General features: G+C 44.7%; 1 protein-coding gene across 1 annotated transcript in view; it reads left to right on the top strand.

Annotated features, from left to right (window-relative positions):
- skib (v-ski avian sarcoma viral oncogene homolog b) overlaps window positions 1-23,076 on the top strand; it is a gene marked incomplete at its 3' end in the record, with an annotated part of 53,069 nt that extends 29,993 nt beyond the window's left edge. The window contains exons 3-8 of the mRNA XM_080728209.1: window positions 17,591-17,704; window positions 18,146-18,255; window positions 18,781-19,049; window positions 20,570-20,838; window positions 21,610-21,840; window positions 22,840-23,076. Coding sequence (XP_080584335.1) covers window positions 17,591-17,704; window positions 18,146-18,255; window positions 18,781-19,049; window positions 20,570-20,838; window positions 21,610-21,840; window positions 22,840-23,076 — 1,230 coding nt within the window. The remainder of the gene's footprint in view (window positions 1-17,590; window positions 17,705-18,145; window positions 18,256-18,780; window positions 19,050-20,569; window positions 20,839-21,609; window positions 21,841-22,839) is intronic.
- Between the last annotated feature and the right edge of the window lie 959 nt (window positions 23,077-24,035).

Genomic DNA, 24,035 nt, shown 5'->3' with positions numbered 1-24,035 from the left:
GCCTCGCTGCGAGGCGTTGTGAGCTTGTAGATTGGCTGTTTTTTGCAAAGAGCTTTGTTGTAGAGGGGGAAAAAGAGCAGACTGAGTACAGAGTGAAAGGTCAAGTTTATTAAATATTGACGGTTCAAGTGGTTAAATATCTGAAAACACAAATTGACATGAATCCAACATACTGTACATGTGATGACTGTGCTGTCAAACGATGAAACTATATGTGGAATCTATGAGAAAAAGTTGCGGGGGTCCCTGCTTCATCTCTCTCTCAACTAAGGGGTCCTTGGCAGGGAAACGTTGAAGACCCCTGGCTTAAGTGGTTTAACAAGAAGAGAGATATAGTGTGACAGGTACAACGGTCCCATTAAAAGCGGTTTCCGTGGGTCAGGGCGTGGGCCCCGTTAACCTCTGTGGTCAGCTGGTCTCCGGGGCTGCCACTCCGGTCTGCTTCAGAGGATGTGACGGTCCATCTGGCCTGTCAATCTCTGACAATAAAGGACAAGACCCCTAGCTGGCCTGATCTCTGCTCTGCTCTGCCCCCTCCCCGTCTAACTAGCAGAACTGGTGGAATGCTATATCCGAGTGGCCTTCATCTCTTTCCCAGTCCTCCTCCTCCTCCTCTTCCTCTGATCTGGTGCACTGTGGGGGAGGTAACCTACTGCACTGTATGGGGAGTGGGAGAAGGGGAGCGGAGGCTTGTAGTGCCAGGTACTGTCTGTGAGCAGATCCCATGGTTTATGTGTTAAGAGCCTGTACCGTTTCGGTTGCGTTGTGGAAGAGGTTTCCCAGTGACATTTTAATCGTCTTTCGGCCTTCTTTGCCTCTGCATCAGCATTAATCTGTGGGATTAAAATTGCGCTAGTCAGACACTGGACTAAACTGTCTCGCAGTGCGGTAGAGAGAGAGGAGCTTGCTGCTGATGACAGTACAGTCTCTAGAGTGGCAGGGATAGGCTGATCAGCCCGCTGTCTCTGTGACAAACATACACTCTCACACTGGAGATGGTAGGACAACCTCTTGCAGCATGATAGGTTCTCAACACAAAGTTGTCTTTACCACATGAACCCCTAGCGTCCCTAGATATACATATTCACAGTGTCACAACATGACACACTGTGAGGTTGTAGATCGCCTGTTTTCAAAATGTTGTTGTAGAGGCAACCCAGACGCGTTGCATCACATTGTTGGAAATCACAATACTGTATGACACCATTGTGTGATGAAGTATAAGTTCGGTTTGTTGTGTTGCGAGTTTTCAGACACGTTCCATACAACATCTTACATCTTAAAGCTTCAATCCCTACAATTTACAATTTAGGCATTTAGCAAACGCTGAAAGAGTAGGGAGGACACCTCCAACCGCTGCAGTGTGTGCTAGTTATATTGTAACTATTCCACTAATTATGGTAACAACCTACCATACAGTTAAAATAATGTTAGATTCGTCAAAATAACTTTTAATTCACGGATTGTAGCTTCCTTTAATTCTAAACCAACTGGAACTTTGATTCAAAAAGTCCTATAGCCAGATTTCTCAATCCCTCCGACGCTATAATTCAGTGCGGTCAAACACCATTCATGCCATGTCATAATTTTTATTTCTTTGAAATAGCTTCCTTGTTCATCACAGCCAGCCAACTTTATAACTGTCAGTGAATCCCTAGATTAGCGAGTCAACACATTATAGTTTCTATTGCCATTGAATGGCTATAAACCTTAACACATCGTGTATCGAGTGGAAATGACTCAGAGAACCCGCACTTAGATCTACTAAGGATTTTACAACCTCACATGACCTTTCAAACTATGTGAATTTAATCGACTTTTACCCAAATTATAGCATCAAAGCCATGCAGTGGGAATTGGCCACGGCAGAGATGACTTAAATATGTGGAGGTTTAGATGCACATCACCAGTGGAAAATTGAATGAAGGGCTGTGTAATATGATAGAGTTAGCGTAGCAAAGATGGAATTGACACAAAACTGGAAGGGCTGCAAACAGAGTCGAGCTCTGTGATGGTCCGCACATCGCCGGCAGAGTCATTTATTTAACCTTTGTTGCCAGAGTTGTTCCGATACCGATGTACCAGTATCGGAAAAGCTGCAGATACTGCCTAAAATGCTGTATCGTTATCGGCGAGTATGCCAGTCTGGAATATGCCATTCCAATACCACATAATCCAGTGTTTCTCAAATTTAAACATTTCAAGGACTCCCCTTAACTCTGACAGTATACAAATGGAACCAAATGGACCCGTTAGGGTCCGTTTGGTTCCATTTGTACACTGTCAGAGTTACAGACTTGTATGGGTCAATTTAGATCCCCCGGCCTAAAGGAACCCACACACTTTGAGAACCACTGAAGTTTTCCACTGTTGCTTGCTGTTGCACTACTTTTTTCAAGCACAGGAAAGTACAGTTCGATACAAGGTTCTGCTAAGAGTATTTAAACCCAAGAAAACACTATGGCTTGTTGAGTTGTTTCCATTGTGGTCCTTTTGTACTCCATTCATTTCAACCTGGACCTTTACAGACCTGTAAAGCAGGGGTTCCCAAACTTTTTTGGCTCAAGGCACCCCTAGAAATATTTTTTTTTTTCATCCGAAGCACCCCTACATTACATTCATAATTTTCACTCCCAGGACCTTATATTTACTGCATATTTTAGCGATTATGTTGCGAGGAAAACATTGAGATAATAGACATTTTGATTAGAACTGACTGAAAATAGCGTACTTCAAGATTAAAATGATACCAAATAAAAAGATTTAAGTGTCGAAATAAATTCCAACTATTATGAAATTATCTCGCGGCACCCCTGGACTGCTGTCACGGCACCCCAGGGTGCCCCGTCACCCACTTTGAAAACCCCTGCTGTAAAGGTCCATTTGGAACCCGCTGAAGGAACCCCGAGGGTCCCTTTACCCCACTTTAAGAACCACTGTCCAAGATTTGTTTAATATACACACTGGTATCGGATCGGTACTCTGTATCGATCAATATGCAAGTTATGGGTATTGAGAAGACATCTTTTTTTTTATCACATTTTCATTGAAATTGTGGCGTGCAACTGCAATGAATTACCTGAAACACATCAGAGTGTCTACGTTTAAAAATGTGAAGTGTAAAAGCAGTACTCTAGGACAGTGGTTCCCAATCTTTTTTGGTTGAGACCGAAAAGGAGAGATCAGAAGCTTGCCGGGAACCCAGGCAAACCCGGGTGAAAACAGCAGATCTATAAGCTCTACAACGCGCTGCATTGTGAGCTTGTAGATCGGCTATTTTCACTACTTTTTTCTAATTTATGGAATTTCTTACAGTTTTCATTTATTTATTACTGAAATCACTTAGGAAAAAAATCATTGTATTTTTCGAAATCTTTTGAAATAATAATTAAAACAAAATGCACGAAACCAAAAACTAAGGGACCCATAAAAATGCGTCCCCGACCCAGTGTTTGGGATTGAACCAGTGCTCTAGGAAGTTGAGTGCAATTGTCCAACTCCTAACTCTGAGGTTAAATTAAACACTGAGGATTTTACTGTGTGTGTGTGTGTGTGTGTGTGTGTGTGTGTGTGTGTGTGTGTGTGCGTGTGCGCGTGTGCGTGTGTGTGTGTTTCAGTGCAGGGGGACATAGAGACAATGAATGGGTTTTACAGCAATGCATTCCAATGACGCTTCGGCTACAGCCGCTTCCTTAAGGGCATTTGTCTGTAGTGTACAATTGCGTGATGCAGTGAATGAAAAAGAAAAGGGTGTATTTTTCCTTTTTAAAGCAGGCCTGCTACACAAGTATATACTCTTTTCAGCCAGTCCCTTTTTGTACACGGATCGAAATGAGTAACTAGCTTGTAAATTAAATTTCCTCACAAAATGTTATTGTGTGTTTCATGAAGAGCTGGAAAGATGCGTGACAACATCTCAAGCTATGATTTCTTTTCCTTTCCCTTGAATAAAGTAACCGCATAATGCATAGGTCATCTCTCTTCTCTCTCTCTCTCTCTCTCTCTCTCTCTCTCTCTCTCTCTCTCTCTCTCATTTCTCATTAACCTTCATCCCCTCCGGCCTCCTGGTTAGTACTGCAGCTGCTCCCATATTGTAAAGTGTGCTAAATGTGAATAGAAGCAGAAAGGCATTGTGTGTGTGTGTGTGTGTGCGTGCGTGCGTGCGTGCATACATACGTACGTGTGTGTGTGTGTGTGTATGCGCGTGCATGCTCTTGGGCACGTGTTCGAGTGGGACCGACGAGGGGGAGTGAGGGAGTGAGTGAGTGAGTGTGTGAGAGAGTGAGAGAGTGAGAGGGGGAGTGTGTCTCTGTCTGCCCTTATTGGTCCATGATCACAGTGCTGTATGTTCTACATATAGTCTGGGTGTAGTGCAGTGGTGTAAAGAAGTAACTAAGTACCTTTACTTAAGTGCTGTACCTAAGTACAATTTTTAGGTATTTGTATGTTACTTGGCTATTTCCAATTCCCAGTGCTTTTACTTCTACTTCACTGCATCTCGGATCCAAATATTGTACTTTTACTCCACTACAATTATTTGAAAATTTTAGTCACTAGTTACTTTGTAGATTGGTTATTATTTACAAAGCTTACATTAACCACTTCAGCCCTATATACATTTTGGCCATTTGAAAATAGCCGATCGATCACACAAGCTCACAATGCGTCGCAGATCTGCAAAACTTGTGAAATGGGACATACTTTTGTACTTTAAGTACGTTTTGATACCAATAATTTTGTACTTTTACTGAAGTACATTTTGAATTCGGGACTTCTACCTGTATTTCTGCATTGCAGTATTGATACTTTTACTTGAGTAAAACATTTGAGTACTTTTTCCACCACTGGTGTAGTGTTTAATTCTCCCATTTCCAACAGTGCAGCACAGGGGGCTCAGACAAGTATCCGGTGAATTTGGCGCTATGTTGTGTCTATAAATACACCACTCACACGGCGCACCTTTCATTTCCAAAGATAACTGTGACTCACCGACCATACCAAACATGCTCATGCTAATAAAGAGTAATCTGCACTGATATGTGTTGTGCATTTTTAGTCGGGGTTACCCTCTCTCTCTCTCTCTCTCTCTCTCTCTCTCTCTCTCTCTCTCTCTCTCTCTCTCTCTCTCTCTCTCTCTCTCTCTCTCTCTCTCTCTCTCCGTCTCTCGCACTCTGGGAATAACTGACTGCGGGGTCCTTCCTGCAGGGGGGTCGGACATCCTCTGAGGGATAGCATTGCCAACAATCCCGTGCACGCATAGACATCAAAGGGGGCTTGAGCCCCTGCCCTTTCATCCGTCTGTAAAAAGTGCCCTCTCCAGACCATGCATGCATTTTTTACTATGGTCAAAGACATTGATTATGCTTAGTTCAGTGTGGTATCAAGCAACGACAAAAGCCGACCTCCAAGCTCACGTGTTGTGAGCTTGGAGGTCTGCTATTTTTTATATTTTCACCAAAAGGCCCTTTTCTAAATTTCAGGCCCTGCCTCTCTAACATTCTCTGCACGTCCCTGATTGCCAAGGAACGAGAGCCCCACCGATGCCAGATTTCTGGGTCTGATACCTAAACAATGATTTGCAATGTTTTGACTGATATTTATTTAGTGAAGAGATATTTATTACACTGATTTATGTATTTTTAAAAAATTTTACTACAATGACATGCTGACAATAGGCAATCCAGGTTGAGAGTAGTTAAAAAAACATTTACACATGTCGTCAGAAAAGTCTAATAAAGGCAGATATATCGGCCAGACTAACATGTCAGTCAGGCTCAGTTTTCATCACTACGTTTGACCTGAATTTGAATTTGCATCGTACAAGGCTAATTCGCAGACTGTTTTTATTTAATTATTATCTTACTTCTCGTAAGAGACGAGAGAGCACAGTTTTCATAGAGCCCCAGGGTTAGAGTTGAGTCACTACTGATGCAGTCGACCGAGATGGTGAATTTCCTTTTCATACAATTTTACAGTTTTATTTTACAGTGGACATTTAGCTGATGCTTATCCAGAGTGACTCACAATTTGCTGGAATGGAGGACATGGAAGTCAACACACGGCATAGTATAGTAAATGATCACGTTAACAGAATGCAAAAAAACAACAACAACAACAACAACAACAACAACATTTAAGTGCTTGAAAGCAACTAGGATTTACTCAGTCCATCATCATATACTCAATCCGTTAAATTAGCAAGAACGAAGGCGGACTGAATAATTAATTTGTGATTCAAAGCTTATGCTTTTAATTAAATGAATCGAGTATCAATTGTGAACTGAAAAGGACCCTTAATTCTGATAGAGGTGTCAGAGAATGTCCTCCTCTCCTGGGGGGGGGGGGACCTGACTAGTACCACTGTTTGGAGTCATTAGATACTTTGCTAGTGTTAATCTTTCCATGGCTCACTTAGGAGCTGTTGAAAACCCTGACGACGCCACTTTAAAGGTTGGCTCCCTGTGTGTTGTGGTTTCAAGGTGTGTGTGTGTCTGTGCAAGCCCAGCGGGAGGGAGACATTTTCCACCTCCGGCGCAGGGGCAGCAGACGACGACGACTCTTCCAGGCGGGCGCTGACTGTCCAGTCTCCACTCTCCAGCTCAGACCTCGCAGAGCCTCTGCCCCAAAGACAATTAGGGCAATCCAATCAGCTTTGCTGTAATGCTGAACTTGCGGCAACCCCGCAGTGTCACGCCGTACAGTCTGTAAACGCTGTCCTGTCACAGCTCAGCAGCGGCACGGGTTCACACTTCACCTCCACACATCCAGCCTCGTAACTCCATCAGCACCACAGCCATGACAACAACAACACACTGACCTGCCAGAGGCTAAGCCAGTGTTTCTCAAACCCTACCATGTTGAGGCGCTCAGTCGCCCTGTGGTGTTAGAGTGTACGTACGCCTTAGGATTGGGATTTCTGGGTTAATTCAGCGGCCGGTTCATTCAGTGGTCAAGTCAAAGACTATTCAACAGGTCGGCAGGTTTGCTGCTCACCAGCATAGGCAGGTTAGCTGCTCACCAGCATCGGCAGGTTAGCTACTCACCAGCGTCGGCAGGTTAGCTACTCACCAGCGTCGGCAGGTTAGCTACTCACCAGCGTCGGCAGGTTAGCTACTCACCAGCGTCGGCAGGTTAGCTACTCACCAGCGTCGGCAGGTTAGCTACTCACCAGCGTCGGCAGGTTAGCTACTCACCAGCGTCGGCAGGTTAGCTACTCACCAGCGTCGGCAGGTTAGCTACTCACCAGCGTCGGCAGGTTAGCTGCTCACCAGCGTCGGCAGGTTAGCTGCTCACCAGCGTCGGCAGGTTAGCTGCTCACCAGCGTCGGCAGGTTAGCTGCTCACCAGCATCGGCAGGTTAGCATTTCACCAGGTTAGCATTCGCCAGCGTTAGTTTTACTGAGGTTAAGGTTAGGGTTAAGGTTAGATTTAGGTCGTCGGCATACTGGCCCATCGGCATATTGACGCGGACCCAAAACTGGGATCCAATGCCTCCCTGCTTGGCACTCAGCGTCAAGGGTTGTGCTGAGGGTAAGTCTTTACGACATACTAGCGTCATGTTCAAGGGGGTTGTACGTCTATGCCGCCTCACGCTACAGATCAGCGCTTGATAGATAAACCAGCCGTCTCTACAACGCCAGAAGCTCCCTTTCCACGTAGCGTCTACAACGTCTACTGCATTGACGTGTCGCCATGGGAACCAAAGAGTAAAGTAAAAGGGGTGGGACCCTGTCGCCGATGGCTCTTTGCTTAACGATTTTGACCGCTACGGCGATTACGTCATAGCAGTCGTAGTCCCGCCTCGCGTTGCGGTTGTAGAAACGGGCAGCTTAAACTGCCTAATGGCTCTGCAAGGCAGACTTGCTATACTCCCAAATAAATGTGTATTATTTGGGGTCAGACCCCCACGTGCCCAAACAATACACATATACATTTGTCTAGTTTTTCAAAATGTTTTCGATTAGCCTATAAAATAAAGTGTTTAAACTGTTCTTCATTTTTGCTAGGGACCCTGTAACTGCTCCCAAACCATTTTCTCCCTTTTCTTGCCAGTGCTGCTGCTGGTTTCTTGCTTTTCTCATCGCCGTCTGTTGGTTCAGGCCTTGGGTTGGTGGCTGTGTCACTTTAGAGGGCGGTGGGGCTGGCTCCAGTACAGGTGTGTCCACCACCTCCAGGGACTCAGACACATTGTTGAGCAAACCCAACAATAAAAATTCAATAATCATCTAGCCCCCCCTTGCTGGGACAGCTACAGACCCCTTGGAATCCTCCCCATGGTCCCCTGGGGGCAAGCCAATCAGCTTTGCTGTAAAGCTGAACCTACGGCAACCCCGCAGTGTCACGCCGTACAGTCTGTAAACAGCTCAGCAGCGGCACGGGTTCACACTTCACCTCCACACATCCAGCCTCGCAACTCCATCAGCACCACAGCCATGACGCCAACAACACACTGACCTGCCATGGACACACCGACCAGAGGCTAAGCCAGTGGTTCTCAAACCCTACCATGTTGAGGCGCTCAGCGGCCTACTGGCCTTGTGGTGTTAGAGTGTACGCCCTAGGATTGGGAGGTCGGAGTTCATTCAGCGGCCGGGTTCAAACACCGGCCGGTTCAAACCAAAGTCAAAGACTATAAAACTGGGACCCAATGCCTCCCTGCTTGGCACTCAGCGTCAAGGGTTGTGCTGAGGGTAAGTCTTTACGACATGCTAGCGTCATGTCCAGGGGGGTTGTACGTCTATGCCGCCTCACGCTACAGAAACACGAGTTAGGCTCCTGCCCTATGGGCCACAATGGCTCTGCAAGGCAGGCTCACTGACCTGCTATACTCCCAAATTAATGTGTATTATTTGGGGCACAGGCCCCCATGTGCCCAAATAATACACATGCTTTTGTCTAGTCTAGTTTTTCAAAATGTTTTTTTGATTAGTATAAGTAGTATAAAATAAAGTGGTTAAACAGTTCCTCCATTTTGCTAGGGACCCCTTGGAATCCTCCCCAAGGTCCCCTGGGGGTCCCCAGAGCCCACTTTGAGAAGCTCTGGACTAAGCAAATTGAAAAGATAAGCTGCGAGATTTAGAGAGGGGAAATGAGAGTGTGTATATAGTATCTATATAAAACGGGGATGGGGTTACATGGATATTCTGGGCGCACGCGCACACACACACACACACACACACACACACACACACACACACACACACACACACACACACGCGCACACACACACACCAATCAGTTGAACCCAGCTGTTATGAGGTAGCTGCCAGGCTTCATATAAATCATGGGACCCACCTACAATTTAATGAGTGCTGAATGGAGACCTCTAGTCGTCCCGTCCCCCCTCCCCAGACCACCCACCCCAAACTACGTATAGGAGGTCAGCACACTAAAACCAGTGTCTCACTTCCTCCCCACTAAAGGCTGCTAGACCCACGGCCGAGCTGTGCCAGTTGGCAATGGTGGACACGAGTTGGTACTGTTCTTGGCTTACCTACAGTATGATCCTTGATGACTATTTCTACAGTATGCATTTGATGTATTATCTGGATTAAGAGCGTCTGTTAAATGCCTAAAGTACATGCCCAGAGTATCTGTGCTTTACGTGGGTATTGGTATTTTTCAAAAGTCACTCTTATACCAAAAATAAAATATTGCACTTTTGACCCACATAAGTAAGCTCTATTTCAATTACAACTCAAAACATGTTGGAATGCATTATTATTTATAGATTTCTTTTTATTTTTTTGGAACATTTCAATACCGCAATGCATTGTGTTTTAAAAGTCAATGAGCTTTTGAAGACATTTTTTTTATTCATTTTTTAAAGCATGTACTTTTGAATAGTTTCAATACAAATTTGACTGAGCAGCTTTCACTTTGTATTACCATTTGACCTATATGTCTACATACTTTGTATTCAAGTACTGAGAGGGTGACTACTTTGTCCCCCACGGCTCAAAGGCTGCTACGCCCCGGGGCCGGGCCGGGCCGAGCTGTGCCAGTTGGCGTGTGCCCTTGAGCGGGGTAGATAGCGCCCCACTAAGCATATGTCGATCTGGGGATTACAGTCAGGGGTTTAGGAAGGGGAAAGGAGGCCGAAACTCGAAACTGTTGTGTCTTGTTGCCGTGCACTTTTCTTAATGCCATGCCATCATGCGAGCATACGTTGGTATTGTGTGACTGTGTTGCCCCGAGGAGGTTCAGCTGGGGAGACTATTTTCGGTCGTGCCAGCAGCTGTAGTTACTGTCCGGTGTTTTTGTTTTTGGTTAATTTAATTTGGGTTTTCTTTTCTTTTCTTTTTTTTTAGTTTTTAGTTTTCTTTTTAGCACGGCCCATGACAGATGCTGGAGGACCTGGGCGTTTTTGACATTGGTTTTCACTGCCAAACAGTGTCAAAGACATGAAAAATTCAGGCGCCTGTCAGTACGGATTGATTATGTAAAGTGAGTGAGTCTCACACACACCCACCCATGTTGTTTTCCTAGTGAGCCAAAGCCAGTGTTCAGTTTTTGATCCAGACTGTTTACATTTACCTTTTTTCTTTTTTGGCAATTGCTTTCTGGAAGTACTTTTACTTGATTACTGTACTTTTCTTTTCTTTTTGGAGTATTTGTTTTTTTTGCAAGCTTGTGACTTTTTTTACTCGCTACATTTCTAACGTAATTTATTTTTATTCCGAATGAACCACTTAAGCCCCTTTTCAGATCCAGTGAAAATATCCGATCTACACAAGCAAACACGATTTGTAAGCTTGATTCCTGACAATTTCTGAACATGTACATTGTAGTTTTGTACTTTTTTATTCACTTGATTATATACTTTGACCCGCCAGCGCTGGTTGACCGGGAGTTGTCCCATCACCGGTCAATAAACAATTAGCAGTTGATTATGCTGAAAGTTGAAATAACATTTCCGTCCACCCATCCATCACGCTCCACTTAGCATGAAAAATTGACAAACGGCAAAGCAAGCAGGTCAGAGATGGTCTGCTCGCGGGGAACAGCTATCGATATGTCTGCAACGTGTTGTTGTGAGTGAGCCCCCCTATGTGATTCTCTCTCAACCAGGGCCACCATGAAAGCAGTCGGAGGGCTTATCCTTTAGCATTACCCATTCCATTATATAAGAGTAATTAAAAGATAAAGCATGTCTGCTTTCGCCCGGGCCGCTATTAGACCCCAGCTTAGCCCTACAGGTTTCTCTTTGAAACGGTCCGCCTCATTATTGCTCGTCAAAAGAAATATCATACAATAGCCGGTTGAAAAGGGCAATGCTTGAATGGAGCCTTAAAGAGGAGGCTGTACTTGGCCTTCAAGTAGACATTCCTCCAGAGTTTCAGTGCTTCCTCTGTGGTCCCCTTCCCTTGGACCCCCCCACCCCCTTCCCACTCAGGACTTCAGTTCCCACAGGGGCACCGGCCAAAGCAAACTCACAGAGAGGAAGTCTCCTTCTCTCTCTCTCTCTCCCTCTCTCCCTCTCCCCCCCTCATTCTTAACCACATCACCTATTCAGGGTGGCGAAAATAGCAGATCTGCAAGCTCACAACTCGTTGTGAGCTTGTAGGTGGGCTATTTGTTTTGCCAAAGACATTTTGTAGAGGGAAAAGGTACGGGACCCCACTCTACATACTTATATACTGTATATACGGTTTCAAGTTACATTTATATGCAATTGCACGACAGTGTTGCTCGCCGTCAAGGCGTTGATCTTGGCCTCGCTCTTCTTTCTCTGACGAAAATGTGAAATATTGTGAATATTTTTGAGACATTTTAACAACAGAAAAAAATGGGGGTCAGTGGCACGAAATATTTTCAGACGGCGATCAGCGGGCAAACGCATATGAATTCAGGGAGCCTTGACATGAAAAAGTTGCATTTTCAAGAGATTATTGGGGGGTGGTAGTGGTGTGTGTGTGTGTGTGTGTGTGTGTGTGTGTGTGTGTGTGTGTGTGTGTGGTGGGGGTGGGGGGGTGTCCTGTCATGGCCCCCACTGTGCCCTCGTCCTGTCAGGCCAGTGCAGGACGTGCGTTTAGGCCCGCTGCTGTTATGACTGCGTGGCCATGCTATGTCTATGATGTGGTGGGTGAGTAAAGCCCGTTGTGGCTCGTCTCCCTGTGAGATCAGTGTCAGATTTAGCCAGCAGGTCCCTTGTGGTGTCTAGGGAGTGTCTGTTTTCTGACTCTATTATGTCTAGCACTCCCCAAGCCTTCCTGGAGCATGCTGAAAACCTCAGGGTAGAAATAGTACCAGACAGACAGACATCCCTTTTGTCGGGAAAAACAACAGTTGTGTTCGGTAATTACAGACTCTGATTACACCAGGCCAGCAGTTCTTAGAAAACCACTGGCCTTGTGTACTACTGTACGGCGGGCAGGTGAGGGGGTCGAGTCACCCCGGACTGAGCAATGCACAGCAGGGCGATGACGCCATCACGTGTGACAATTCAACTGAACTACTGGCTGCTGGGTGTGTATAATGCTCTGTGTGTGTGTGTGGTGTGTGTGTGTGTTGTATACAACAGTGGTTCCCAAATCCTTTAGCCTGTGACCCAAAAGAGAAATTAAACGTTTGCCTGGGACCCAAACCTATGAAAACAGCAGATCTACAAGCTCACGGTTATTATCACTACGTCTTAAACGTTAGTTTTCTTATTTATGGAATTTCGTAGATTTTTCTTAGATTTTTTTCATGAAATTATTGAAAAAAGAAAATCGTGGGAATTTTGTTTTTTATTCATGATTATTCTTTTTTTTCTGTTTTGGGAATGTTTTTTGGAAAACGTTTTGAAATAATACTAATAAAAAACTAAATGTAGGAAACCAAACAATTAAGGGACCCATAAAACTGGGTCCCGACCCTGTGTTTGGGAACCAGTGTGGTAGGTATATTCCATACGTGAGTGTGTTTTCCTGTATATACGCGCGCGTGTGTGTGTGTGTGTGTGTGTGTGTGTGTGCGCGCACGCGTCCGTGTCCTCGCATGTGCGTGGGCTTGCTCCTGTGCGTTCAGTGAGTATAAGGTGTTTACCGGTTAGACAGGTATGGGAGACATTATTATGTGAGTCAGTGAAGACGTGATGAGAGCGTCTCAACTCAGACAACCACAGACATGTCACATATAATAGACCAGAGCGGCGCTAACAGTGTGATTAGAGAGAGAGAGCCCTCCCCGCCGCCGTCCAGGGCGCAGCAGCCCCACAAATGAGGGGCTTGCTTCTGGACTGGAGGAGGCCTTGGGCCATTCACCCACAATACTGTCTGTATACCGTTGTTGTTGGGTGGAAACCTGTCCAAAACCTTGCTTTTTTGTTATTATTTTAAAGATATTTTTTAGTCTTTTTCTGCCTTTATTGATAGGTGTACTGTAGGCTGACAGGAAACGCATCTAAGGTCGTTAGGATCGGGACTCGAACCTGTGACGCTGCAAGGGCTGGATTACCAGCCTAGGTGCCTGGACCACTACCCTGTGGCCTAGGAGGCCATTTGTTATGATTTTTCCTGGAGCACTATTTGCCAATTTAAACTAGTGAAAATAGCAGATCTACAAGCACACAACGCCGGCGTTGTGTGCGTTGTGTGCTTGTAGATCTGCTATTTTCACTAGTTTTGTGCGACAGACTCGTATGATGAAGCAGGGCTTTACTTTATGAAAAAAAAAACATACAAAAAACATACAAATGTGAAAGATGCGAGGTTTCTGTTCGACAGTGACGATAAAAAAAATAAATAAAATAAAACAGTTAAAATATGATTATTTTGGGGGTCACGGCCTGAAAAGGTTGAGAACCACGGTCCTGCTGGGAGGAGCACCACACCGCGTCAGGAACACACACACGACACACAAGCAAACATTCACATGTAAACACACACACACACACGCACGCACGCACACACACACACACACACACACACACACACACACACACACACACACACACACACACACACACACACACACACACACACACACACACACACTCACACTCAGAGTGTGACTTAGACAATGTAAACTGCGAGACATGAATCATAACCACCCAAGTCTGTCACTCAGAAGAACTAAATACCATTTATCATTCATTTGCACCTTGAGGTGATTACACTGTGTGGTGATTAAGCTTTCAAGCACGCACGCACGTATACGCGCCCACACAAACACGCACACAACACGTTTGTGTTACTATACTTGTGAGGATTTATTTTTTATTTTTTAGGACAGCACTAGCTGAACAATAGCTGGGAAGTAAAAATCTGGCATAATTCTAACCCTGAAACATAACCTCTAAATACCATCCTACCCCCAACCTCTTCTTTTTAGTCTTTTCCTAATTGTAAGCCTGATCATTCTTTTCTCAAAACGTTTATAACGTTAAAACAACCACTGTATATCCCTTGTAAGGACCAGGAAAATGTCTGTCAAATGTCAAACACACACAAACACATGCGCGCGCACACACGTGTGTGCACAAGCTCGCGCACACAACCCAGCAGCCAGTGTTTTCCATTGAAGCGTTTAGCAGGGGGATCTATAAGGTAACACAGTGAGTAATCAGGTGCATTGAGGAGCAGTGGATGGGAGCATTAGTCATTGCTGCGGGCAGATTGTCATGGTCCTCTCCTGTAGCAGAGTGGAGCGGAGCTGCCAGCTAGGCAGGCAGGCAGGTCCGTGCTGGTCCTCAGCCACCACCTAGGTAAACATATCCTCTGTCTGACAAGTACAGACCTGAGCACAGGAGGCTACGTTACCCCTGTCTCACCACACGCTCCCACAGCCTGGCACACACACGCACACGCACGCACGCACGCACGCACGCACGCACACACACCCGCACGCACACCCGCACACACACGCTCACGCTCACACTAACACTAACACTCACACTCACACTCACACACAAACACGTACTTTACAAACACACAGGCACAACACATACAGGAGTGGTTCCCAAACTTTTTAGCTCGAGACCCAAAAGAGACATTTTATGTCTCCCTGGACCCCAAACTAGTGATCCGTGATCCAAAACTGGGCTCTGACCCATTGTGTGGGAAACACTGACATACTTGTATAGAGTAGACAAGCACAAAGATGCACAAATAGGCATGCACAATCACATCACGTACAGTAGGCTATTGACAAACACTGATGCACAAACATGCGTGTGTACACACACACACACGCATGCATGCATGCATGCACGCACGCACGCACACACACACACACACACACACAGTCACACACTGGAGCCTCCAAAACATGGACGACCCTGCATTTCTTGGAGAGATGGAGATGAGGCAGGGAGCAAGGCTTGTTTAGACTTCGCTGCACGACACGGCTGCGTGTCGCTTGCTGCAAATAGCTGCAGAAAATTGCAGAAGATTGTAGAAAATAACTGAAAATTGCCCAAATTGCGAAGAGTAACCTTTTGTATCGTTTCCCATTTTTTCGGTTGATAATGAGCTTTTTGAGCGAGCGACACAGCCTTACGGCGAAGTAGAAATCCGATCTGCTGTTTTCTGCAGAAGATTTTTGTACAGAATACGCATAACGGATGCTGGGGTTTAAGAGGGCAATGTCTCACTCTCACATGCAGTTCAGTACAGGGACAGTTTGACAGCATTGTGTGCTGAGGTGCAATGTCTTTGTGGATTGGTTCACCCTACTTATATGTGAGTAGGGCTGTCAAAATTATTACATAATCGTCTAATCGCAATTATTTGACATAATCGCAATTATTTTGTGATAATCGTCGTAATCGTTTATATACGTTCAAACATTAAAAAAATAGTGGAAATTGCAGCTCTACAAGCTCACAACGTGTCACATCGCGACGCGTTGTGAGCTTGTAGATCGGCTTTTTCCACTATTAATGTTTTTTTTAAGTGTAAAGTTGTCAAATATGTCCTTCATTTCTTTGTATATTTAGGTTATGTGTCATATCTGCCATGTGCAACTTCAGAGCCTACAAGCCAAACAGAAATGTAATTGTCAACGACAAAAAACACAATTAAATCGTTAATCGCAATTATTTCAGTGACAATTAATCGTGATGTGATTGAAGAGAAACCCGCACACTCTGCTCCAAATGACTGAATTTTATTGACAACGTTTCGAGCACTAGCTCTTCACTCCAAGGAGTTTGACCAGATGAAGAGCTAGTGCTCGAAACGTTGTCAATAAAATTCAGTCATTTGGAGCAGAGTGTGCGGGTTTCTCTTCAATCATGCTATTTCTCACCCAGGACCTAATTTAAGAGATGTGCGTATTTTTCTATTTTTGATAATTAATCGTGATGTGAAATGTCATAATCATAATAACCTAATATGTGAGTACTTTTTCCACCACTGCTTGCCAGTCAGGCCTGATGTGTCTTATAAACAGGCGATCTGTGTAGAAGCTCCCACTCACTGCCATGTTGTATGATGACGTATCAATTGGACCTGAGTGACATCACTCATTTAGCCCCGCCGCCCTCCACTCTCTCTCTCTCTCTCTCTCTCTCTGTCTCTCACTACCCCTGGCCTCTCTATTCTCTGTCTCTCTCCTCTCTCTCTAATCTGTCTCCCTCTCTCACCCCCTCTTCCTTTTCCTCTCTGTCTCTCTCCCCTCCAGTATGTCTGTGGTTTTAGGGAGTTGATCTCCTCCACCTGACGGCGCCTCCTCCCCTCCCTCCCTCCCTCCCCCTGCCTGGCAGGGCACAATGATGCCCTGCTGGCTGCCAGCCAGACCAGCCTGGGTGTCTGCTCAGCTCAGAGCCCTAGACAGACACACACACACACACACACACACACACACACACACACATACACACACACACACGTCTGTATTACTATAACTGTGAGGACAAACCAATGTTTAGGACGGCATAGCTGAAAATGTCCAGAAGTAGCCGAAAAATCGAATCCAATCGACATCGCCGCCGCTCAACTAAAAAGCATAAACTCCAACCCTACCCCCTAAAAAGCTAACCTCTAAATCACTTAGTCCTATCCCTGACCCCAACATAAATGTTATTTTTTTTTCTTCTAATTGCAACTCTAAAAATCCTTTTTCAACCACTAATAAAACGACCATTTCTCTTTTGAGGACCCCAAAAAAATGGTCCTAACAAACAACGTCTGTGTCTCTAATTCTACGATACTTGTGGGGACATTTGGCCCTCACAAGTATAGTAACACAAGTACGCACGCGCACGCACACACACACGCGCGTGCGCACACGCTCCCAGACAGAACCCTTTTAAACAGACTCAGTGCTCTAGCCCTCCCCATGTTTCTGTCTCTCGTCCTCACACTCCTCTGACACTCCTCTGTCTTACTGTAACTGCAGTGTATTCTGATCGGTCACTTGTTGACACATTCCTCAAATAGCAGTGGTGGCTGGTGAGTGATGTCAATTGCAGTCATTCAGCAGCGTTTTTAGAAACTGCGGGGACAGAGGCTTTCTTAAAATATCCGCCACACTCGTGTGTAACGTGAATACGTCATTTCTTTTGCTGTTCGGGCATTATCTGCCTTGCCTGGGCGGGACGCTGACAATTAAATATCCTTATTTATTTATTTTCCTCTATCTCTTTTTTTTCTCCCCCTTCACAGTCTCCAAGCCCGGTCCGAGCCAAGAGGTCCAAATTGGACAAATTACACTCCCCGTCAGCCGACAAAGAAAAGCAGCCGGATTGGTTACAGTCCCTGTCAAAGTCGGCGAACAAGGTTTGTAATGCGGTGTCCCTTTCAGTCCATATTCAGTTGCTGTAAAAGGTCAGGGGTCCGCATGGTCCTGGATCCTTGTCCAAAGCAATTATCTTATCTTCCAGTGTATGACGTCTTGAAATATGTTATCTTCTGTACATCTTGAATTATGTTATCTTCTGTGTACGATTTCCTGACTGACGTTTTGTGTCATATGACAAACTTAAGTTTGCGATCCATCACTTTTTTGTTTGTGAATCAAACATCATTTTAACCAACCAACCACTATCGTATGACTAGCGGACCATAAAATGGGGGGCCTATGTTATGTTATCATCTATGTGTGACCGCTTCAACGAAGAGGGGTCTTTTGATTCCCCTCGTTGCGGCTGATTTAACGCTAGTGGTTTCATACTGGGATGTTTTTCTGACGTTTGCTGACTGCGTTGTTTGTTGCAGCAGGATCTAAAACAGGTCCAGTTAAAACAGAGGCCCTCTGCGTTCCGTCCCTGGTCCCCCAGAACGCCGTCAACGGAAAAAGAGAGTCCTGCCTCTCAGAATGAGCCGGAGAGGTGAGCCAGCTACACACAGTTTACTAGTACACAAGTATGAATGCTGGAAAGGTGCAAGTCTGGGAAATAGCAAGCGTGGTTGCACTGCCGCGAGGAATCCACTGGGAACTGTTGTGATGTCACGTTAAGCATGACCAATCCTGTCTGATTGTACCTTATATTGTCCAATCAGAAAAGGGACAGAAATAGATTGAACTCAATGGACTTTTGGGGTTAAAGAAAAGGTTACAGAAAACGTCTTTTGGGTTATAGAAAAGGTTACAGAAAACGTCTTTTGGGTTATAGAAAAGGTTACAGAAAACGTCCATTGAATTCAAGAAAACAGAAAGGTTAGAGGTGAAATAAATGTTTACAGAAAAAAGGTTTACTATAAGTGAAATAAAAATGGCAAGAACAATAGTCTGGTTGTCTATAGCAACCACACTAACTAAATAAGTATAAGTTGTCAAAAAACAAAAGAAAGCAAGCAGGGAACGTTCTATTGAGAATGTAAACGATGAACATGGTATGTGATGTTCTGTACAGGTCCAACAAGCACAAGACCCCAGAGAACTCGGCGAATCCCCACCTGGCTCTGACTCCCCTGGCCTTCCACGGAGAGGAGCCCTCTCCCCTTGCCCACCCCAGGGACAGCCATGCCCCAGGCAGGGGGCCCACCATCAGCTCCAGGCCACCACAGGCCTTGCATAATGGAGACTCGCAGTCTGCACCAAAATCCACCCTCCCTAACGCGGCCAACGGTGTCGAGGAGACGGACACAGACGGAGAGATCGACGTGGATGATTGCGATGATTGTGAGTATTATGTATACTCTGAATACTCCCGAAGAGTAACATTATATAAATAAAGTCCAAAAAGACTCACGGGGGCTGCTTTCTAAAATGTCTTTTGAATACAGGGCTTTTTACCATCATGGAAAAACAGGCCTGTGTGTGAGCCACATAGTGGAGGCTAGCATACACAGAGTGATTCCTGTGCAGTTTCGCCATCTGGTGTCTGGTTTCAGTAATACACGAGAAATGGCCGCTTGCCAACTTTGCTTTTCTGGCGACGTTGTACCTTTTTCTTTTCCAAGCATTTATAAAATATTTTATTTATTCTTATTCCTGAGTACAGACTAGAGTTTTTTTTTCTTTTTTTTTTCTATGTACAATGCATAATTATGAAAGTATTAATCGAAAACATGAGGATTTAATGTCTGTGTTGGTGCAGCAGTACTAGCAGTAATTCCATAGCTGTGCTGGTTGAGCGATCCTTAGAGAACACGTTACTAACAGCTGAACGGAGAGGTTTCACAAGCTCTAGTACACAGATATAAGGCAATCACGTTATTTGATTAATGACTTTGCAACGCATTGGTGCATCTTGGTGCGTGGTTTGACATTACAATACGTGAAAAATAAAAGTCATAGCTTTTTAACAGCAGTGTGCGTCTGTGACAAAATGTCCCCTTTGAAAAGTTCTGTAAATTCTTGCCTATTATGACATTTCCAAAACACAGCTCACAGCGCGGCACTTAGCTTGTAGATTTGCTATTTTATTTTTTATCGTGCCATTTTTTGCAAATCTTTGAATATATCTTTTTTCAAGCGAACATTTGGTCAAATCCTTCTTTCTCTGGGTCCCTGGAACAAAACAATTTGAGATGGGGGGTCCGCGGTCAAATACATAGAATTCTAGGGATCTTTGACATACTGACATACTGATCAGAAAAACGTTAGGATGGGCAAGATATGACTTCCAGTTGGTTCGAGCTGAAGTGGCGGAAGTGCTGCGTTTAACGGAAGTTACGTCATATGGTGCCAGTCTGTTTACAATCCCCAGCGAAACAAACACAAAGATTGTAGCTCTCAACTCGCTCTTAATAGGTGTAACGTTGTCCGAATTGATGTTTTTGTTTGTATATTGTTTATTGCGAGCGCAACCAACAGAGCGGTAGAAGTAGAACAGATTTCTTTCAGCGGGGAATACGTTTGCAGGGACATCGCACGTGAAAAAAAAAGACAACCTCCGGGAAAATTCAGCCCCACCTTCTAGAACTCTCTGCTTCATATCTTGACCAGGCTTTTCTCTTTGCAGATGAGTAAGCCTGGCTACGCGAGGCTAGCATCTGGGGGGAACATTAGCCAAACATAGCACATCTATGATTGGCTATTTTTGGTGATAGAGATTTGGCTTCAGACTCAGAGTCTGTAGACGCGTACAGTCGTAACCCAAGTCCGTTTCACTAAGAATAGAGGGGCTTAAGTTGTTAACAGCATCACAGCACTTCCACAAACCATATATCATCCCCCTCCCTCTCGTCATCTTCCAGACTCGGTGCCAGCTTCGCTGGCCACAGCCTGTCCCAGCAGTGTGTCCCGGACCCTGACCCCACAGAGCGGGCCCAGGCCACAGCAGGAGTGCCCCGGATGGATGCCGGGGGCCCCCTGCCCAGAACTGGACTCCCTGGGGCAGATGCTGCACGGAGGCCTGGACAGCAAGGAGGCCAGAGAGAAGCTCCTGCAGGAGATTGTCAGGATGAGGGTGAAGCAGGAGGAGAAGCTGGCCCTGGCCCTGCAGGCCAAACGGAGCCTTCAGCAGGTACTGAACACACACACCATCTGTACTGTATGTACAGGTACTGAACACACATACCATCTGTACTGTATGTACAGGTACTGAACACACATACCATCTGTACTGTATGTACAGGTACTGAACACACATACCATCTGTACTGTATGTACAGGTACTGAACACACATACCATCTGTACTGTATGTACAGGTACTGAACACACATACCATCTGTACTGTATGTACAGGTACTGAACACACATACCATCTGTACTGTATGTACAGGTACTGAACACACATACCATCTGTACTGTATGTGGCATTCTGTTGCTCTGGGGCAGAAACCTTGTATCTAGATCAGGGGTCTTCAACAGGGGGTCCGGGACCCCTAGGGGGTCCTCAGAGTTACTACAGGGGGTCCTCCAAGTCTTTGTGTGATAGAAACAGATGCAGATCTACAAGCTCACAACGCCTCGCAGCGCAAGGCGTTGTGAGCTTGTAGAGGGGAAAGAGCTTCGGTGTAGAGGGGAAAAAGAGCAGACTATGTACAGGTTCAAGTGGTTAAATATCTGAAAACACAAATTGACATGATTACAAAATACACTGATGATTTTGCCCTGAAAAAAGGACCATGAAACCCTATGCTGATTTTGTTTGTTTTCCAATTTAAGTTAAAAACTACAACATACTTATCATTGTTGTTATTTTGCTTATTGATCAAAATCGGGACGCCAGGGTTAAAGTGGTTAAGCTAACGCGTACGATGCAGTAAACGTGAAACAACGATGTTCCCGCAGGAGCTGGAGTTCGTGAAGGTGGCTAAGAAAGGCCGTCTCAGAGAGGCCATCGAGGCCAAGCGCAACCTGCGGAAGGAGATTGAGCGCCTTCGCACGGACTGGGAGAGGAAGATGGTGGAGACGGAGGAGTCCTGCGGGAGGCTGAAGAGGGAGCTGGAGCGGGAGAGGCAGCTACGAGTCTGTGACAAAGGCTGTGAGGCTGAGCGTCTTCGAGCCAAGTACTCCTCTCAGGTATGAGCAGTGGTGGAAAAAGCACTCACATTGATTACTTACTAGGGCTGTCACGATTAGGACATTTTACCTGACGATTAATTGTCACTCAAATAATTGCGATTAACAATTTAATTGTGTTTTTGTCATTGCCAATTACATTTCTGTTTAGCTTTTAGGCTTTGATGTTGCACATGGTAGATATGACACATAACCTAAATATACAAAGAAATTACTGACATATTTGACAACTTTGTACTTAAAAAAGAACATTGATTGTGGAAATAGCCGATCTACAAGCTCACAACGCGTCGCATTGCGACGCGTTGTGAGCTTGTAGATCTGCTATTTCCACTATTTTTTTACTTAAAAAATATGTATATGAAAAATGTTCAACATGGAAACGATTATGACTATTATGAAAAATAGTCGCGATTATGTCAAATAATTGCGATTAGATGTTTATGTAATAATTGTGACAGCCCTATTACTTATGTAAAAGTATCAATACTGCACCGTAGAAATACTCTGTTACAAGTATAAGTCCAGGAATTAAAAATGTGCTTGAGTAAAAGTACGAATGTGTTGGCATCAAAATGTACTTTAAGTACCAAAAGGAAAAGTACAAAATGTTTAAAAATAGCAGATCTAAGTGCTTGTAGATAGGCTATTTACAAAAAGCCCATGTATAAAATAGGGCTAAAGTGATTAATGTATGTTTTGTAATATTATAATTTATATCTGCAAAGTAACTAGTAACTAACGTTTTCAAATAAATGCTGTGGAGTAAAAGTACAAGGCCCCTATAATAATTGCCTATAATTGCATGCCCAAAATAGGGATACATTATGAATTGATTATTTTATAAAATTACAAATGATCGATTTTCAGATGGATTAAATGAATTTAGAGGAAATCAGTTTAATAAAATATTGCAGCGCCAGATTTTGTCATGATGCTGACGTTCCTGTGTGTGTGTGTGTGTGTGTGTGTGCGCGCGCGCGTGTGTGCGTGCTGCAGATCGAGGAGCTGCACGTGCAGCTGCAGCAGGCGGAGGCTGACCGCGAGCAGCTGAGGACGGAGCTCCAGCGGGAGAGGGAGGCGCGGCAGAGCCTGGAGAGCGTCGTCAAGGACCTGCAGAGCCAGCTGGCCCTGCAGGCTGCAGACGGAGGAGGAGTGGACTCCCAGGCCCTGGAAACATACAACACAGCCACACACAGACAGATCACACAGCAACAACACACCAACGGATCCTAAGAGTTGCACACGCTCCAGACTGGACTGAAAAGAAAAGAAGAAAAAAAAGAGAGAGACTTGAGAGAAAAGAGAAAAAAAAGAAAAGAAGAATAAAGTGTGCAGTCACGGACATACTTCATTGCACCTCGTTAGGGGAAAAAGAAAATCGGCTAAACGCTATCGGCGAAGTCTGCTTTTATAGAGAGAATACGCAGTATCGGACATCGACTGTGTGTTAGAAAACTGACATTATTGTAATAATATATGGATTTTATGAAATGAACTGGAAAGTAGCATGATGTATGAGCATGTTTGTAGAGCGTGAAAATGAGAGAGACTTTTTTTCCTGCAGTGACAAACACACCGCTTCAAGTGACTTCAGAGCCCTCGGTCGGATTACCCGGACGCTTTTCATGGATTTAAACGTTGGTATAAGCTATTCTAAGATGTTCAAATATAGCGACATAACATTACTTGAATATGTAGAAAAAGAAGCAAGTCTCGTCTTGGCTTCATAAAGCCTTATGTATGCTTTTGTCATACGACTTGTCACTCAGTGGAAATAACCCATTTTCAACTTAAAAAAACCCTTTTTAAGGCGAGTGTCGCGGTCGTATGGCTGAAGTACAACATCTGGCTTAGGATGACTGCGGACGATGAAACTCTTGCTGGTGCCACAGAATCTTGGTACACTCCACGGTGTCATTACAAACCACTGGAAACACAGGACACCAGTTTACCACTATGTAGTTTTATTATCCGCTTGCTTTTTATAATTGTTTTGCAGATGTACTTTTTAACCACTTTCACCCTGGCGCCCTGAATTTTCATATACCATGTATAGCGACAATAGGTGATCATCATAGGTCACAATGCATCGCATCACGACACGTTGTGACTTTGTAGATCGGCTATTTCCACTTTTTGTAAAAATTACAATAAAAATAAGGGCTAAAGTGGTTAAAAAAACATTGCTTGTG

This window comes from Nannobrachium achirus (genome assembly GCF_963921795.1).
Source record: "Nannobrachium achirus genome assembly, chromosome: 6".
Lineage (NCBI taxonomy): Eukaryota > Metazoa > Chordata > Actinopteri > Myctophiformes > Myctophidae > Nannobrachium > Nannobrachium achirus.
The sequence above is the reverse complement of the archived record's forward strand: the minus strand, read 5'-3'. Positions and strand labels throughout refer to the sequence as shown.